This window comes from Bos taurus, chromosome 17, assembly GCF_002263795.3.
Source record: "Bos taurus isolate L1 Dominette 01449 registration number 42190680 breed Hereford chromosome 17, ARS-UCD2.0, whole genome shotgun sequence".
NCBI classification, from domain to species: Eukaryota; Metazoa; Chordata; class Mammalia; order Artiodactyla; family Bovidae; genus Bos; species Bos taurus.
The window spans coordinates 61,229,481-61,249,036 of NC_037344.1; the positions used below are offsets into that span (position 1 = coordinate 61,229,481).

The following is a 19,556-nucleotide window of genomic DNA, read 5'->3' on the forward strand; positions in this document are numbered from 1 at the left end:
TTTTTAGATTTTAAGTGTGTTTCTGGCAGAATGAGCAGTTTTAAAAAAACCTTTATTGTCCCAAAGCTATTTATTTCATTTGCTCAGGCCTCAGGTCCAGGAGAGCTTAAAATAACTTGCCTCCTGGAAGGTCCTAAGATGTCAGGGACTGGTGCTTTAGGGTCTCCTTAGCAGATGGGAGTTCTACCCACCAGGCATGCTCCTGAGCTAGGACAGAGGGCTACTGCTTGGGTCCAGGGAAAGGCAAGCCTGGCTCTCTCATCTCCTTTGTCCAGAGAGAATGCAGTTGGCTGACAGGGAGCTTAACAGCCTGCATTTGAAAGTGGTAAAGGACAGCATTGTTCCCACGGATGGGAGTGCAGTGGGAGGCTTGTTGCTGCTGCTGCTAAGTCGCTTCAGTCCTGTCCGACTCTGTGCGACCCCATAGACGTCAGCCCGCCAGGCTCAGCCATCCCTGGGATTCTCCAGGCAAGAACACCAGAGTGAGTTGCCATTTCCTTCTCCAATGCATGAAAGTGAAAAGTGAAAGTGAAGTCGCTCAGTCGTGTCTGACTCTTAGCGACCCCATGGACTGCAGCCTACCAGGGATTTTCCAAGCAAGAGTACTGGAGTGGGGTGCCATTGCCTAGCTCCTCTAAACTGGCCTCTCTCCGCTTTAGCCAGTTCACCCATCTGGAGTGGCAGAGCTGGGTGATCCAGGAAGCTTAGAATAGAGACCAGATTTTTCCCTAAGTGCCATTCAGGACCAAAAATATCAGTGGCTGTGATTTCAGGCCCACTTCTTAAATACCCCAGAGTCAACCCACTCCAGTGTTCTTGCCTAGAGAATCCCAGGGGCGGGGAAGTCTGGTGGGCTGCCATCTATGGGGTCGCACAGAGTCGGACACGACTGAAGTGACTTAGCAGCAGCAGTAGCAGCAGCAAGCTAAGTGTTAGGCTCCTTCTTACCTGTTATCTTAACTAAGATCCTTTTGGCAAAGTAGACAGTATTATCCCTAGTTGACAGAGGAGAAAACTGTGAGTCAGAGAGGTTAAGGAACTTGCCTGACATTGCATAGCCAAGTAAGCAGTTTTGCAGAGATTTGGACCTGACTGTTTGACCCCAAAGTTCTTCCCTTTCTCTTTTTCCCTTTTTCCTTCTTCTCCCCTCTTCCCTCTTCTTTTCCTCCTCCTTTTTTCTCCACAAGCCCTTAATAAATGTAAGTGCTGGCCCTCAGCATTTCATCATATAACCTCAGGGGAAGAAAAGCTTCAGAGAGGTTAGGTAACTTGTCCAGGGTCACATAGCCAGCAAGCAGCAATGCCTCGCTGATCTTCCCCCATCACCCTGTGTAAAGTGCTTTGGGGAACGGGATGTAAATGAATGTGACATAGTCTCAGCTTCAGAGTACGCTGCCCACTAGAGAGAGAAGTGGTTACATCCATGGCCAGTGAGGGACTGGGCTGGAGGGAAGGTGGTTGACACCCGAGGGTATGGATCGTTCTGAAAATAGCCAGGCTCAAGGTTCTGAATTGGACTCTTGATCATTGTCTCGGGGGCCACTTTTAAGTCCTCCCAAGTGTCAGAGCTGATGGCAGAGTGTCTAGCTCTCCTGAAGGATCAAAGTGGAAACAGCAGCCTAGTTCTACATCAAGATCAGGTTTTGAAGCGATGGCGGTGCTTGATGACCAGGAAATAGGCCAAGTAGACAATAAAACTAATGTTGGGTCGGCCTCTAGTGAGGCTGTCCCTTTCTTGGCAAAGTTGGTGGCTTGTTTTAGTTTGTTTAAGAAAAACAGAATAAACTGACAGGGTCCAGGGAAATTATGCTTTCTGGGAAGTGCGTTGGTGCATCGGTTTACTCTCTCACCCTCTTTCTGAGATATTTGCTAAAACCTCTAAAAACTAATGGGTGTAACCCGCCCAGCTTGGCTGAGAAAAACAACAGCGCCTCTTGGAGAAAAGGAAAGATTTCAGAGGAGGCCTGCGTGTTCCACCTCCTCTGCGTGGGCTTTTCTTTCTCTCTCTCTCTCTTTTTTTTTAACCTTGTCAAACATCAATTCCTCTTAATCTTTTAACATTTTTTTTTCTCCAGCTTTAAACTTTTTATTTTGTATTGGGGTATCTTTCTTTTTTAAAAACATGTTTTATTTTTGGCTGAACGGGGTCGTGGTACGCAGGAGCTTTCACGGTGACACGAGGGCTTCTCCCTAGTTGTGTCACGCAGGCTCAATAATTGAGGTGCATGGGCTTTGTTGCTGCATGGCACGTGGGATCCCAGCTTCCTGACTGAGGATTGAACCTGTGTCCTCTGCAGCGGAAGGTGAATCCTCAACCGCTGGACCGCCAGGGACGTCCCCATCTGGGCCTTTCTTATCTTGTGCTTGGATCTTGCACGGACTTTCTTCTCAAGGCCCGCCTCCCACCTGTCTGAATGGTCCATCTAAAACACAAATCCGAGCAGGTATGGTGTGGGCATACCTTGTTTTACTGTACTTTGTGCATACTCTTCCCCACCCCCGCCCCCAAATTGAAGGTTTTTGGCAACCTTGCATCGAACTAGTCTCTCAGCACCGTTTTCCCAACAGCATTTGCTCACTTCCTGTCTCTGTGTCACATTTTGGTCATTCTTGCATTATTTCAAATCCTCCACCAGCAAAAAAAATTGGTGGTTCCCTGAAGGCTCAGATGATGGTTAGCATTTTTTAACAATCAAGTCTTTTTTTAAATTAACTTATGTACATTGTTTTTATAGCATAATGCTATATAATGCTTTATAGCATATATATGTACACACACACGTATATTTTTCAAACTGATTTATTTGGCTGTGTCAGGTCTTAGTTGCAGCGTGTAAACTCTTAGTTGTGGCATGTGGGATCTAGTTCCCTGACCAGGGATCGAACCCGGCCCCCCTGCATTGGGAGCATGGAGTCTCAGCCACTGGACCACCAGGGAAGTCTGTAGAAATAAGTTTTTGATGCACTGCTGCTGCTGCTGCTAAGTCACATCAGTTGTGTCCAACTCTGTGCGACCCCACAGACGGCAGCCCACCAGGCTCCTCGGTCCCTGGGATTCTCCAGGCAAGAACACTGGAGTGGGTTGCCATTTCCTTCTCCATTAGGAAACCAAAAAAGTCACGTGACTTGCTTTATTGTGGTCTTCACTTGATCATAGTGGTCTGAAATTGGACCCACAATATTTCTGAAGTCTGCCTGTGATTTCCCCGGCTTGCCCAGGTTCTCAAGACCTTTCTGTGCCCGGCAGGATGCAGCTCCTTAGCCAGCATATGCATGTTCTGGCGTCTTCTTGCCTGACCAGTTCCATTTCCTGCCTTACCCCACACTTCTAGTTCTCTGAATCCCCAGTACATTCTCAGACCTCTCTGCCTTGCTGGTAACTGCCTGGCATGCTTTTCCAGGTGCTTGTTTACTCATGAGCTTCACTTCTGTCTTGATAATCCTGCTGATAATCCCATCTCTTTGAAGCCTTCACTGAACCACTATTTCCTGATGGGGCTGACTACTTACCATCCTTTTCTGCTGTGGTATCTGATCTAGGCCTCCATTATTACATCAGCTTACTGTGCAGAAGCAACCGTTTAACCATCTGATCACCTCCTAGGCCCCAAGTATTCATTCATCCACATATCACATAGCTCAATGCCTACTGTAGGTGGGCGTTCAACAAGCATGGTCCATGGAGTACGAAATGGCAACCTACTCCAGTATTCTTGCCTGGAAAATTCTATGGACCGAGGAGCCTGAGGCTACAGTCTGCGGAGTTACAGAGTCAGATATAACTAAGCACAAACAAAGGCCCACCATAAACCCAGGGTGATCTCAGCTCAAAATCCATGATCACATGTGCAAAGATCATTTCTCCAAACAAGGTCACCTTTGCAGGTTCTGGCAGTAACAACTTGGGCATACCTATGGGGGCCACTATTAAGCCTGCTGTAATCTGGTAAGAAGAAAAAAAAAAGTCATGGTCCAGATAAACCTAGTTGGGTTTCTGGAACCTCAGAGCTCATGGGAGGGGCTTCCCAGGTGACTCAGAGGTAAAGAATCTGCTTGCCAATGCAGGAGCCATGGGAGATGTGGGTTCAGTCCTTGAGTCAGGAAGATCCCCTGGAGGAGGAAATAGCAACCCACTCCAGTACTCTTGCTGGGATAATGCCACGGACAGAGAAGCCTGGTGGGTTACATTCCATGGGGCCGCAAAGAATCGGACCTGACTGAGCAACTAAACACAATAGTTGTCTCAGGTCCCAGGAGCGGAGGGGCCGTCTGAGGGTCCCATCAGAGATGAGTGGCATCCCCTCCTGCCTCTGCTCACCAGTGGTTGGGGTCTCATCACTCCCAGCACAGCTGATTGCCCTGGGGAGGCTGCCATCCTCGCTCCCCCAGCCTGTGGCCAATCTAAACCCTTGAGGGGTTAGGGAGTTTTCCACAGCCCGACGCCTTCAGCAGAGTTGGCAGCTACGTGGGCACAACAGCCGCTGAGAGCTAAGCCAGCTCTCTGAGGGAAGGAGCCCTGACTGAGCCTGGGCCTCCACCCCGACCCCACAGCTGTCACTAGGGCCGTGTCCCACACCCTCCTGTCTCCGTGTGCTCGGGCTGCCATGACAGAACTCCACGGCGGCGGAAGTGCATAGTCTCAGAGTTCTGCAGGCTGCAAGCCCAAGAGCAAGGTGTCAGCAGGGTTGGTGTGCCTGAGGCCTCTTTCGGGCAGCTGCCTTCTCGCTGTGTCCTCTGTGTGCTGATCTCTTCGCATCAGGCTACCTCTCCTGTTGGATTAGGGCCCACCCCTATGACCTCATTTTGCCTCAATTACCGCTTTAGAGGCTCTGCTCTTTGAATACCATCACATTCTGAGGCCCTGGGGGTGAGACTTTCAACACAGAAATTTTAGGGAGACGTAATTCAGTCGGTAGCACTCCTGCCCTTTCCTTAGATGAGATCCCCAGGAATCTGGCTGTGCTGCCTGTGACCTTTGACTCTGTGCTAAGGATGCTGGAAGCTGGGGAATTGTCCCTACAGGAAACCAGAGGGCTTGGATTTTTTTTTTTCCCCCTTATTTGGGCAAGGATGGATTGTATCCAAGACTTAAAACATTTCTGGGCTATAAACGTGGCAGCTGAAATGCTAATGAATGACTCATAGGCAGGAGATGTCAGGTTGATAAAGGAGGAAGGCCTGAGCAGAGGTATTTAAAGCCTAGAAATTAGGAGTAACCTTGAAAATAGTCAGTGGGGTTGGCGTTCGACAGTGTGGTTTAGAGATAGCCTGCTGTCTGCACTGCGCAGCAGTCAGTGATCTGGACTGTCCCTGGACTGTAGAGTGTGAATGTGGTGGGCTATACAAAGTATCTTCTTGGGGAATTGTGTTCACTCTCAGCTTTCACCTTCTTGTTGCCTTTAAGCCCAGCCGCTGCCTACGATGCGCCTGTACTATTGGGTGATGAAGGGACTGTGGGCAAGGCCGGGGCTGAGGCTGGAGCAGGGCGCTTTGTCTCACGCGGTACCTTGGTGCTCGTGGCTCCTGGTTTCCCGGTGACAAGTCATGTGGGGATAAGACCTAAGGTGGTAGAGTAACAGGACCCCTTACTCCTTCACCCTGATTCCTAAGACTTCTTCGGCACTCATCCGGGACCCAGTATAAGGTGGAGAACCACTGCTCCCTTGCAGGGGCCGATATACAGCGGGTGCCCTGGCTCCCTTTCCAGAGTTTTCATGCAGCCAGAACCAGCTGGCACCCATCTCCGTCAAGGTGGGCCATCTCCATCAAGGTGGGGCACTGCTCCCTTGCAGGGGCCGACATACAGCGGGCGCCCTGGCTCCCTTTCCAGAGTTTTCATGGCAGCCAGAACCAGCTGGCACCCATCTCCATCATGTTGGCCCCAGGGCAGACATGGCCAACCTGAGCTGGGAGAGAGCGGTGGGGCTGTATACCCAGGGGAGACCTAACCCCATGGCAGGCTCTCCATCACAGAAATCAGTGTCTGCGGTTCTTTCTCTGACCGAGCTTCCCCAGCACACTCGCCAGAGAGAAAGTAAAGCCCAAGGACCCAGGTAGCTTTTGTCACCTGTGATGCACTGGGTGGAGGAGTGGTTAAACATTCAGGCTCTGGAGTCGAGCTGCAGACTTCCTGTTCTAGGCAAGTACGGGACCTAGTGTCTCCAAGCCTCAGCCTCCTCATCTGTAGGGTGGGATCATGATAGCATCTTCCGAGAGTTGTTGTGGGGACTTAGTGAGGTCACACGTGTGATGCCCGTGGTGGGTGCTCGGCTAGTTGTAGGCGTTATTGTCATGCCCAGAGACAGGGCTCCCTGGGGTGCTGAACCCAGGCCAAGAACTGAGTCCTTTGCCTTGCTGCTGGCCCGACAGGTGGCCACCACCAAGTGGGGAAGGGGAGGCAGCATGGCAGGTGGAGACTGAACAGCAGTCAGGCTTTCCCAGCCTCCCAGGGAGCTCGGGCATTTGGCTCCGCTGGAGTCGGCCCCCTGGCTTTCCCAGGGCCTCGCCGAGATAGGATGGTCGTGTCGCCAGGCTGGCAGAGGCACCAATTAAAATGCACACACACCCGGCACGCTGGGTTCCAGCCTCGTAAGCGACACTTGAAGCTTTTCACTTCCTCCCCGCTCCGAGTCTTTGTAGGGGATCCTGTCTGTTGCCTCGGGCCCCCCTGCCATGAGATGACATGCAGAGAAGCTGCTACTTTGGAATGGCAGCAGTGGCAGCTGGGCGCGGGCTGGAGCCATGGCTCCGTTGCTCTTTCCCCATCCCCTTAGGGGGGCTCTGTGTTCACATTTACTCCAGCAGCGCTTCGTGAGGCAGAACAGTCAGCTTCTCAGCTTCTGAGTCAGGGAGGGAGCTGGGGAGGTGGGGCTCTGATGGCTCCTGGCCCAGTGTCCTGCCCGGGGCTGCCTCACAGATCACAGAATGGTGGACCTGGAAGGAAACCCAGATGAAGCACCAAGGGATCACCCCCTGCCCCCGCAACCTCAAACCCCCCAGGCCCCTGGAGGAAAGTTGGTCCTCAGACCGCCCCCATGCCACCTATGGGAAGCCCGCTGGACTCCCTTTCCTGGGTGACTTCTCTGATTGTTTCCTGACTCTTCCTTCTCTCCCTCTCAGTCCAAGCCGCACAAGGTCGTTCACAATAAAAACAGCGGCTCACAGGTATTGAACCCCTATCAACTGCCGGGCAGCGTCTGAAAGCACTTTGTGCTGTCTCTGTCACTGGGTCCTCCGAGCAGAGCTGTGCTGTTGGTTCAGCATCTGTCTCTGACAGCAGAGGAAACAGACACCCTGAGAGGCTGAAACTTACCCAGGGCCACGTAGCTGGGAAGTGTTGGCTGCAGCTCTGGAAACCCGCGCTCTTCTGATCGGGGAAACTCAGGTTCTGGGTGCCGAGAGATTCAGAGCTGGCTGGGGGCACTTGTCCCTGCCTCTTGGTGCTTCACAGAAAGAAATACCAGATTTCATTCAGCTTTGCAATCAAGCCAGATTGGGCATTTTTCTGTCTTTCTGTGTCTGTCTTCCTGTGTTGGCAGGCGAATTCTTAACCACTGGACTGCCAGGGAAGCCCTCACATCTTTTTTTTAAGGCAAGATTTAGGGGCTTTGTTTTTCCCTAGAAGAATCAGTTATGTTTGGGGAGTCTCCCAGGTGAACGTATGGTGGCTCAGCCTGCATTTGGAACAACTCATGCAAGTATCTCCCTTGAGTGCTCCATGGGCACCACCCCTGCATCCTGGCTCAAGATGAATCCAGAAGCTGCAAATCAGGGCATCCATTATACCACCTCAAAGTAGAAGTCTTCCCCAGAGCCAGTCTTGTTTCTCTCTTGTTGGAGGCAGCAACACTGTAAACCTATTACAGTTTAAAAAAAATATTTTTATTTATTCATTTGATTGTGCCAGGTCTCAGTTGCTGTATGTGGGATCTAGTTCCCTGACCAGGGACCAAACCCAGGCCCCCTGTATTGGGAGCGTGGAGTCTTAGCCGCTGGATCAACAGGGAAGTCCTAAGCCCTATTACAGTTGGCTGCAGTTGGTGACTGTGTGTGCAGTAATGTTCACATAGATGGTGGCTCCTAAGAGCCCTTGCGAAGTAAGAGTATCCCCGTTTTTCAGATGTATAATTGGAGGGGTGGGGCGGGAAGTGACCCACAGGGGCAGATAGTGGGGCAGTGGGCCTCATTCATCGTCAGTGTTGCTGGGCTGCTGCATGCCCAGTGCATGTCCACACAGGCAGGCCCGCACTGCCCTCTTGTCTGTCTCGGGTTACAGACCTGCTGTTTCTGTTTTCAGGCCTTGCCCAGAGGGAATGTTTCTCCCTCCAAGCTCTCAGCTCAGTCGCTTAGTCATGTCCAGCTCTTTGCGACCCCATGGACTGCAGCATGCCAGGCTTCCCTGTCCATCACCAACTCCCAGAGCTTGCTCAAACTCATGTCTATTGAGTCGGTGATGCCATCCAACCATCTCATCCTCTGTTGTCCCCTTCTGCCTTCAATCTTTCCCAGCATCAGGGTCTTTTCCAAGGAGTCAGTTCTTTGCATCAGGTAGCCAAAGTATTGGGAGTTTCAGCTTTAGCATCAGTCCTTCCAATGAATATTCAGGACTGATTTCCTTTAGGATGGACTGGTTTGATCTCCCTGAAGTCCGAGGGACTCTCAAGAGTCTTCTCCAGCACCACAGTTCAAAAGCATCATTCTTTGGCGCTCAGCTTTCTTCACAGTCCAACTCTCACATCCATACATGACTACTGGAAAAACCATAGCCTTGACTAGACAGACCTTTGTTGACAAAGTAATGTTCTCTGCTTTTTAATATGCTGTCTAGGTTGGTCATAGCTTTTCTTTCAAGGAGCAAGCGTCTTTTAATATCATGGCTGCAGTCACCATGTGCAATGATTTTGGAGCTCCCAAAATAGTCTGTCACTGTTTCCATTGTTTCCTCATCTGTTTGCCATGAAGTGATGGGACCGGATGCCATGATCTGAGTTTTCTGAATGTTGAGTTTTAAGCCAACCTTTTCACTCTCCTCTTTCACTTTCATCACTTGGTAAGAGTTAGGCCCAATTCTTGGATCAAATGAAAATGAAGCGCTTGAAGTCCAAGCCCTCTGATCCACCTTCCCAGCCTCACCCCACCCACCTGGCAGTGGCCCCAGCACCTTCCAGGCCAGGAGAACATCCCCCTCAGTTACAGCCCTGCCTGACTGGCCTCTGTTCCTTCACTCCACCCCCTTGGTAATCAGAACAAACAAGCAAAAGTCTTAACTGTGGGGCTGCTCAAACCATCTCATTTATTTGTTTACTTTTTGGCCTAACCACACGTCATGCAGGATCTTAGTTACCTGACCAGGGATTGAACCCCTGCCCCCGGCATTGGGAGCATGGAGTATTAACCCCTGGACTGCCAGGTAAGTTCCACTGTCATCTCATTTGTTTAACAATCACACAATCTCGATTTTTTTAATTTTACTTGAACCACTTTCACTACCAAAACTTCCCATCGGCTGCTGTCTCTTGCTCCTGATCCATCCCCCTTCAGCTTTCTCCAGCTGAAGATCTGGTCCTCTTTTTCCATGGAGCCTTCCCTAACCCTTCCTAACTGACTTCTGCACCTTTGAATCCTCTGAATAGCTGCGCGGAGGCCCACTCCCTCCCCAGCACCTGCACGTGATAGATTTGATTAATGTCTCGTGCACTGAATCAGTTTGCTTTGTGCCATGATGGATTCCTAAAGCTTAAGAGAAAAGGAAATTTTGGTGAAGTAGATGATTTAAAATATGAGCAGAAGGGTTGAGTTTGGCAAAGCATCCTTTCATAGTATGATTAATACCCCTTGGTTCATCTAGTATCGAGCTGGGTTTTGTAAACCATGTTCCTTTTTTTTTTTTTAACTTATTTGGCTGCTCCGTATCTCAGTTGCAGCATGTGAGGTCTAGTTCCCTGACCAGGGATCGAACCCAGGCCCCCTGTATTAGGAGTCTTAGCCACTGGACCACCAGGGAAGTCCCCAACCATGTTCCTTTTAATCAGGGTTTAACCTGTTGGTGGATTTCTTTCTCATGTCTCCATGATGCCCGTTTGGGTGGGCTGGTTGGACAAGACAGGAAGGTGTAAGTAGGTGCTGTTGTTCTGGGTCCTGATGTGTTGTGCCTCTTTTGGGAGCACACATTTTTGCAAAAGCACAGACCACATCTTTCCTGCACACACCCAGACACCTAATAAACAGACACATGTGAAGTAAGGGATCTGGGAGTGAGTCATGAGGTTCTCCAAACACCCAAGAGACTCTGTTTGTTACATCTTAACCAGCCTGTGGAAACCACTGGGTTGACCAGAAGACTCATCCCCACATGATCAGGTCAGAAATAGCTCAGGTGGACCCTGCCCTCTGCTTCTCCTAGGAGCAACCAGCCTAGGGTATGTCTTTGGTCTCTGCTTTTGAAATTCTCAAGGACCCTCACATGGCCCACAATTTCTATATCAGCCCAGGTCCCACCTTCCCCCACCTCTGAACTCAGCCACTACCACTCCACCACTCGTAGACTGCCTTTCCCTCTTGCTAATCTCTCTTTTTGTTAGACTGGGTTTTTATTTATTTATTTTTCCTATCCTTTTAGCTCTTGCTGGAAACCAGCTCAGGGAGAGCTATTGTGCTCAGCACCGGCTAATGGCCTGGAGCCGCTCCAAGCTGCCGGATGCGTTGGCTTTCACTCGTGGGTGGTCGTTGACAAGCGTGATGCCTTCTCTCTGTGACACCCCAGGGTCCCCTCTTGCCAGCTCTGCTGTTTGCACTTGGCTGGCCTGCCTTGATGCGAACGGCAGCTTGTACTGCGCACCCCGGAGCCCGTCTGGTTGCCTCCACGGGTCTCAGACTTTCTCAGTCACAGAGCTTGCTCAGCCTCGAGGCCAGTTGACCTGTTTGCTTTTTCTGCCTATTTCCTTTTGGAGCTCAGACACTGTCCTGGGGTGGCCAGGAGCTCCCCAGTCTGGAGACGGGGAAGGGGTTTGGGAGAATCCTCAGGTGGTTAGAAATGTGTATGCATTGGTGGAGTGATAATGTGGACTGATAATTTAGTGCATTCTAACGTTTCTTCAGAGTCTCTTGGTCTACAGCAAAGGATGGGGTTGAATTTCCAGTGCCCTATCTTAGCAAGTGTGCAGCCTTGAATGAGGAGCTAAGCTTCGGCTTCTTCCTGAGTTTCAGTTTCTTCGTCAGTAAAATGGGGATAAAAACGTCTCCATTCAGGGTTGACATAGGAAATTTCAGGCAACATTCCAGGTACCAACTCAGTAAGTAGAAAAACTCTTAACAGTAAAGTATCAGGGTTTCATTTTCAACAAAGTAGCAATGACGCCCCTCCTTGAGCCTACGAGTAGATAATTTCAGGTCTATCCGAGTCAATGACTTGAGCTCACCCTTCCTTTTATTACATTCCTCTAAGGACTGGTAGCTGGGGTTTGGATTTTCTTAGGGATTCTGTTGTGGCAGATGGGGAACTGGATGTTAACTTCCTCGACCGTCCAGGTGCACTGCAGGGGCAATTTACCTCAAGTAACTCCACCTCCTGCCTGCTCTTTAGGATGGATTTTTGGCCTTTATTGTATTTTTCTTTATTCATGCTGCCCCGTTTTTTAAAAAAAATTATTTATTTATTTACTTGTCTAGCTGGGCCTCGGTTACGGCACACGGGATCTTCCTTGCATCTTGCAGGATCTTTCTTTGAGGCACACGGACTCTCTAATTGTGGTTCATGGGTTCAGTTGTTGCAGCCACAGGCTTAGTTGCTCCTGCAGGATCCTAGTTCACCAACCAGGGATCAAACCCACATCCCCTGCATTGCAAGGTGGAGTCTTAACCACTGGACCACCAGGGAAGTTCCCACGATGCCTCTTTTGAGCGTGTTCCCCACTCGGTGGAAAGGGAAACTGAAGAAGAGGAAGAGAAGGCTGAGCCCAGGACTTGACCACTGACCACTCAGACTCTGAGGCCCTGCCGGCTTCCCTGGGAGCACGCCAGCCAGCCCAACCCAGGTCCCTGGAGAAGTGGCGTGCCCAGGCCATCAAGCTCTGCAGGATGCAGACTTCCTCCCAGCTGTCATTCTGCCAAGGAGCTCTGTGTCTCCTGGCTGGCCACTTTGCCCCTTGCTGCTGCTCTTCTGAGCATAGCCTCCTGCTCACAGCAGATCCAGATGCTGGGGTGTGGCCAGTGGTCATGGGATCCACGTCTAGCCAGTCCCCCAAGTGTTCCCAGGCAGGGGCTAGAGCAGACCTCTGATCAGTACCCCGAGTAGAGAAGGGGTCTCACAGCCAGGCTTGCTCCTCTGAGCACTGCTCATCCACTGACCCCCTGCATAGGCCCAGGGAGCCCCAGCTTGCAGTGGACAATGCCTTTGTCTCCATTTAAAAAAATTTTTTTTCAGTGAGGCTTCCCAGGTAACTCAGTGGTAAAGAATCCACCTGCCAATGCAGGAGATGCAGGTTTGATCCCTGGGTTGGGAAGATCTCCTGGAGAAGAAAATGGCAACCCACTCTGGTATTCTTTCCTGGAAAATTCCATGGACAGAGGAGCCTGGCAGGCTACAGTCCATGGGCTCAGAAAGGGTTGTTGGACATGACTGAGCAACTAAACAGCAACCACAGATTACAATTTCATAGCTGTCTGTCAAAACTTCCTCCAACCTAGTAATTTGTTGAGACCGGTGAAAACAAAAAGTTACAAAAGTAAAAAATTTTTCAGTGGGTAAGCACACACTTTTTTTAGAATAGAAGCCTCGTTTTATTTTACTTTTATTTATTGTTAATATTTTTTTGGCCACGCCACACAGCTTGTGGGATTTTAGTTCCTTGACCAGGGATCAAACCTGCACCCCTGCATTGGAAGTGCGGAGTTTTAACCTCTGGACTGCCAGGGAAGTATGCCTCGTCTCCATTTGCCCTTGTACTGCTCCCGGCCCCACCGTGTGCATTTCACAATTAGCGTTCCCAGTGCTTCCAAGTGAATGCAGGACAGATGTTCACACAGGTGCTACACTCTTCCTTGAATAAACACAGTGGAGTTTGCATGCTTTTCTGTGTGTGTATGTGTGTGAGTGAGTGTATGTGTGTGTGTGATAGAGAGAGAAGCATAGGTCTTTGAGATGGATGGAGCCTTTACAGATGTTTTCTCAAAGCATCCCATACACTTTGCACATGGTCAGTCAGTTAGGTGCTCAATAAATGCTTTGTGATGAGTTTTCAGCAGGAGTCAAAGCCTTCTGTTTCATAATAAACCCAGCGGCCCACGCGTAGGTAGTACAGTTGTACTTGGAAGTACAGTTTCAAGTGAAGCCTTGAAATGCACAGATTGAAGGAGATGGAAATCATTTCCAGCCCCACCAAGAGACTATCTGCTGGCATCTGGTAAACCCCTCCCTCTGTCTCTGCCTCAGCAGAGGGTGGTGGTGGGTTGTGTAGCGGTGGCCAGAGGAGGTTTTCTCCACTGGCAGGTGGTGAGGACCATCAGACAATGGAAGTGACCCCAGGGGGCTCCTGGCGAGTTAACTGCTCTGTAAATGTGAGCTCACCATGGCTCCCCTGGAGAAAGGACCCTGCCTTTTTGCCTGTGCAGGATGTAGACGGAGTTACTGTGAAACCAAGACAGCCTGACTGGCCTGCATATCTCCGCTCGTCACAACTGGTCCAGCTGCTCTCTATTAAAACCCAGCGGCTCAAGTCCAGTCTCCTTGTCGTGGCTTACAGCCTGCCTGCTGCTCTGCTTTACAAAGGAGCCAGGCCGCTGGGCTCCAACCCAGCCTGGCCACTTTTTGCTCTGTGACCTTGGGAAAATCACTTAGCCTCTCTGGGCCGTAGTTTCCTCCCTTCTGGAAACTGGAGATCATAATAGTCTCTGATTCATGGGGCTTTTTTATACTTAGGGGAATTAACAAGGGTAAAGCACTGAGTGTGAGCTGTTATTCTTGCCCTCATTTGTACATATCAGCCTTATATCTCTGGTCCTTTAAGCTTCAGAATTACTGAAACCTGTGCAGTTTCCCATGAACGGAAGAGCCTGGTGGGCTACAATCCATGGGATCGCAAGAGAGGACACAGTTTGGCGACTCAGCCACCACCACCACGCTTCCCAAGCGTGTCCTGCTATCTGCTTTTCTGTGCTTTATGCATGACTTTCCTGTTTCTGGAAGGTAGCCCTCACCCCATCCCCAGCCCTTTTTGGAACACCTTTTCATCCTTCATCCTTTAAAACCGGCACGGATAAGGCCCCTGAATCTCTCTCTGTCTGCCTCTTCCCTCCAGCCCTCATGGACGGTAGTTGCGGTCACATCATTTTCTAGGCTGCTGTAACAAATGCCTTTAATGCCCCAGAATCATCCCTTCTTTTGCCTCCTGACTGTGAGCTCCTTGAAGACAAAGCCCACGGTTTTACTTTTTCAGATCCAACACCTAATCTAGTGCCTGGTATACAGTAGGTGAGGAATAAATGTCTCTTCACATGAAACCACATTTATCTGCATCTAGGTCAGCCTTTTAAAAACGTTTTCCCCCCTCCCTTTTTCTCTCCCAAATAACCGCATGGTTTGTTAAGACCAGAGACTTGCTCTCAAGGTTTCGTTTGCAGCCTCAGTCTGCGAGTGCCCTGTGTGGCCAGTTTGGGGGTGGGCCCTTGGGGCTGCCACTGCTACCCTAAATTACCAAGGGGTGCTTATTTTCCTGGCCCCTGCCAAGAGTCTGCCATTTCTAATCTTCACCCCTCCTGCCTTTTCACCTCCTCTGTTTACAGCCGCTACTCTCAACTTTCTCACCAGCTCCACGCCCTTCCATGGCAGGCCTTGTGTATCTACAGGGAATCCCCCTGGATTTGGCCACTTAGGCCCCTGTGAGCTGGCCGGAAACAAAGTTGGAGGTGGCACAGAGTGTAATCCTGGCTGCTTCCAAACCAGGGCTTCCTCCTTCTAGAACAGTGCCTGACCGAGTACCGGCCTGGGTGAGCCTTTCATCTTTCCTTTCCTCCTCTGGCTAAAGCCTTTGGCAGGACAAGGTTTGGGCCTGAGGCCAGCGATTCAACTGGGAGGGCCGTGCGCCAGCTCTTGCCTTTCTGGAGGTCGGTCTATTAGCCCGGGGTTCTGCCAAGGTTCACGGCCTTTCCTAACATGCCTGGATGACACAGGTCTACCTCCCACACCATTGTGCAGTCAGTCACCAGCAAAGAAAGCCTGAGCAGAAGGAAATACACACTCTGCTGTCTTTTGGCACGGTGTCTTTTGCCCGATTTTTATCCAGGGGTCCTTTAAAGAGTCTGCACGGAAGCGGGGTGGCAACGGCATGCCTGGAAAATTCATCAGTGCCACTCGGGTTGATTTTCCTCTCCTCTTTAAGCTTTTTTTTTTTTCCCCATGGAGTGGGGCTCTCAGCGATCACTGGCAGATGGTTGGGCTATGGGTTGTTGTCATTCTGGTGGGCGCCAGTGTTCGGAGGGCTCCGGGCGCTTTGTGGGTTTTTGCATTTGTCTCTGAGATGCCGAGAGCACAGTTGGCACAGGTCCCGGTTAATGGATGAAGAAGCTGAGCCTCTGGGGATTAAGATCGTGAACCAGGGGTGGGGAGGGGCACAAATGGGAGAGAACTTGGGGGTTCAGGGTTATGTAATTTTTTTTTTAATTTGGCCCTGCTGGGTCTTAGAGTTGTGCCACGCAGGATACTTAGTTGAGGCATGTGGGATCTAGTTCCCTGACCAGGGGTTGAATCCAGACCCCCCTGCTTTGGGAGCACGGGTCTTAACCCCTGAACCACCAGGGAAGTCTCAGGGCTACGTTCTGTCTTGAAGAGGATGTGCATGGTATATGCGTGCCTGTGTGTGTGTGAGAGAGAGAGAGAAGGGTGGGCGGTGGGCGGAAATGCATGAGGTTATGTACATGTAAGAGAAGGAGAATGAAAGGAACAGGATTGAAAGGAGAGAGGGACCTCAGTGTAAACCTGCAAAAGAACTGTCACCGCCTCACATCCTTTCTGCTCAGAGCTGCCTCCCACGAGGAGCTCATATGCCTTTTATCCAAAGCACCCTCTTGCCCAGGCCCCCAAGGAAGGCCCCAGTGACCTACCCAGCCCTAGCGGACCCTGCGCTTGCTGGATGTTGGGGGTGGGTCACAAAAGCCCTGTGTTCCCGCCCGTCCTTTCCCCATCCACCCTGGTGCTGCTTTATAGCCGGCATATGGAAACTGTTTCTGTTTACCCAGAGCCACCCCGATGCTGCTGCACGCTGTGCTCCAGCGAACGGAAACCTTGGATTCCCCGCAGGGTCGTTTGAGAGGCTGCATGCAAAGCCGCCAGCTGTTTTGCAGGGAGTGTCTGGGCCCTGTTACATCAGCGTGGTGGAAGCGTTACCATCTGTGCAAACAGGTCATCCTGGTTTATCTGCCTGTCCTCTGTGTGGGGAACGCCTCTCCTACTTGGAGGCAGCTTTTGTTGTTGTGGTTGTAGTTACGCTGTTTTGTATTCCACCGCCTGCCAGTTCAGCCGTTTTCTTTCTGTTCCTTATTCTCCATGTTCGGCTCCCCAGGCTGATTGCCAGGATGTAGGGAGGGGAGTTTGGGAGTAGGTGTTGCATAAATGTTTAGTGGCGAAGGTCAGCGGGGCCTGAAAAGGCTGCAGACCGGCTTTACAGGAGAGCTCTTTGCCCAGGACACCTGGAGTACAGAACAAAGTGTTTTTCTCTTCAGGGACTGGGGCGGGGGTGACTTTTCCCAGAGGCACAGAGTGGGAACTTCCAGGTTGCCAAGAGTGTTCAGCTTTCTCTGGCCCTTTTCAAACCTCCCCGGAGCGGAGAAGCTGGTTGGCTTCTAGGAGCCAAGGAGCTAGCCAAGAAGACTGCCGCTCCCACCCTCCTGTGCTGCTGTGTATCTTGTTCCCCCACTTCTTTCCTCCCATTTCCAGCTGCCTCCCAGGAAAGGCGGAAATGCAGAGGCGAGGGCCAGCCATCATCTTCCTGGAGGAGGCAGCAGAGGGCCAGCTCCCTGACAGCCCCATGGAGAGGTCATCCCGTCTCCTCCAGCTGGGCCCTTGTGGTATGCCTTGACCTGGCCGTGGGTGAGTGTGGCATCAAAGGTGATACCAGGATCAGAGATTGGACATGTTGATCCTTACGGGGTCTCTAATCACTGGTGTGAGGGCGGGTCCCTGATCGCAGGCCGGGGTGGACCTGGGGCGCTGTATGAGAGCCCTCCAGACGGCCTTGTCCAGTCTCTCCCTGTGCAGGAGATGCCCTGAAAGTTGCATCACCCACTTTTTACGTGGAGACCTGGTGGGGGGGGCAGGGCGTTGTTTCTCCCAGGAAGTGCAGATTCAGCCCAGGTGGTTAGGAATAGACCAGGGCTGGGCTCCAGGTCGCCAGGGCAGTGGGTGCTCACAGTCAGCGGGGTCTGAGGCTCCCCAGGTGTGACCTGGAGCAGATTCAGTGGGCGTAATGCAGGGACCTCCACAGCGACACGGGGACAGACCATTCCCTGGGCATCATGCTCAGTAGTGACCAGTCAGGGGACCCTGGGATTCCCGTACAGCCTCACCTTCTGCTTCAGTGGAGTTCACTCCGAGGAAGCCTGCTGGATGCGTGCCCCCCATCTGAACTACAGGCCCACAGTCTGACCTCTGACCTGCCCCCTGCACCAGCCCCCTCCCCTCTTCTCTCTTTTACCCTAGCCATGTTTCCTTTTGGGAGGCCGCCGACCCTCTGAGCATCCCTCATCCTCAACAAGAAAGCACTTAGGGGCTGGAGGGTTTCCATTGCTTCTTTGGCCACTTCTCCAACCTGGAAAGTGGGAGAACGGGGCAGGGAATCTGTAGTTAACCCCCCTTCCCTCCTCCAAAAGAGGTGACTTCCCTGGTGTCCAGTGGCTCTGGACTCCCATTGCAGGAGCCCCGGCTTCCATCCCTGGTCAGGGAACTAGATCCCACATGCCACGAACTAAGAACCCGTGCAGCCAAATAAATATATTAAAAAAAAAAAAAAGAATTAGACCCCGCAGTCCCCAAGCTCCTCCTCTTGGCAGCGCAGGGAAAATGCTTCCGGTCTTGGCCGCTGGGCTGCCCACCGCCTCTGAATGAAGACTGCATGTGCAAGGAGTGGGCTGGACCGTGGCTCCTGCCTTCCATGTCACCCTTTACGTGATCCCTAAATGTGGCTCCCCAGCTGCTCCTGCTTGGAACGTGGCGGGGTAGGGGGGGCTCTTGGAAGTCACCTGTGGCTTTCTTGAAACTCCCTGCTGTGGCCCTTGTCACCGAGGGCCTTTCAACCCTGTCCTCGAATCACAGTCAGCAACAGGCACTCAGGCTTTACATCTGGAAAGCCAGCCAAGTTCTGTGTTCTGAGTAAGAGGAAGGTTGACTGATCAAAAGCAATGAACAAAGTCCTCCCCGCTGGAGGGGAGGACTCTCTGTTCTGTCTCTTCAGCTCTTTGAGTCCTGTTTCCCTTTTGGAAGGTTCTGCCTGAATTACTCTTGTGTAAAATCGTCCCTCTTGCACAAATCCTCCTAAGAAGGATTTTTGAAAGGGCAGAGAGGTCATGTCATACCCCTTCTTACCACCTGAGGGTGCTCCCCACTGTGCTCTGGACGAAGTCTGCGCACCACGGTGGGTGTGCTTCTGTCATCTTTGGGGCATCTTTCACTTCATTTCTGTTCAGATATATGTGTGGAGCTTTTGCACATCACGCCTGGCCCTGTTCTGGGCTCTGGGGACACCACAGTGACCAAGACAAAAGCCCCTGAGTTCATGGAGCTGATACTCCAGGCAGGGAAGCAGGCATCAGGCAGGCCCACAAGTTAAGTCTGTGCCCCTCTCCCAGACGGCGATAGAAGCCCAGGAGGAAGCCGGAGGCCGTGTGAGGAGGCCGGGGCATGGCGGTGTGCCCGGGGAGGCCGGAGGCAGCCTCTGTAAGATGACCTTCAGGTGGACACCTGGGAGACGTGACCAGGCCAGCCGTTCAAAGATCCGGGGGCAGGGCTGAGGGGACAGCAAGTACAGAGGCCGTTAGCGGAACGTTCCAGGCCTGTCCCAGGAGGACAAGGAGGCCGGCGTGGCCGGCGTGAGGGGTGACTGGGATGAGACCTCAGACCGGGTTTCCTAGGACCTGCTCCCCCCAGAGGAGGACTTCCGAGTTTTCTCAGGAGCTGGAGGCAGTGGCATGTTTGGGGCAGAGGAGCGCTACCACCTGGCTTAGGTTTTTAAAGGATTACTGTTATACTGAGCTAAAACACATGCATACACACATCAAAGGATTTCTCTGACCGGTGTAGAGAGGAGATGGGCAGAGAGGGCCAGGACGGGGAGCCAGACCAGCAACAGGGGCGGTACCCGGTGGGGTGAGGGGCTGGGAAAGTGCAGACAGTATCTGGGAGGGTCACTCCACATGATGAATGAGGGGGGACGTAAGGGGATGAGCCTCCTGAATCCCTGGGGCCTCTCCTGCCCTGGGGTTCTCTGCCTGTACTGTGCTCAGTCGCGTCTGACTCTTTGTGACCCCCATGGACTGTAGCCCGCCAGGTTCCTCTGCCCATGGGATTTCCC

The 19,556-nt window shown here is 51.7% G+C and overlaps 1 protein-coding gene across 11 annotated transcripts in view; it reads left to right on the forward strand.

Annotated features, from left to right (window-relative positions):
* Positions 1–19,556, forward strand: part of TPCN1 (two pore segment channel 1) — a 60,529-nt gene that overhangs the window by 3,534 nt on the left and 37,439 nt on the right. For 3 of the 11 annotated variants that reach the window (XM_024977757.2, XM_024977758.2, XM_005218006.5), the window contains exons 3-4: positions 2,298–2,444; positions 16,928–17,080. The exons of 5 other annotated variants lie outside the window; for them this stretch is intronic. In XM_024977757.2, the coding sequence (XP_024833525.1) occupies positions 2,298–2,444; positions 16,928–17,080 (300 nt within the window). Of the gene's footprint in view, positions 1–275; positions 483–2,297; positions 2,445–16,927; positions 17,081–19,556 lie in introns of all 11 variants that reach the window. 3 more of the 11 variants (XM_024977759.2, XM_010814053.4, XM_059876399.1) reach the window with 3 other exon arrangements.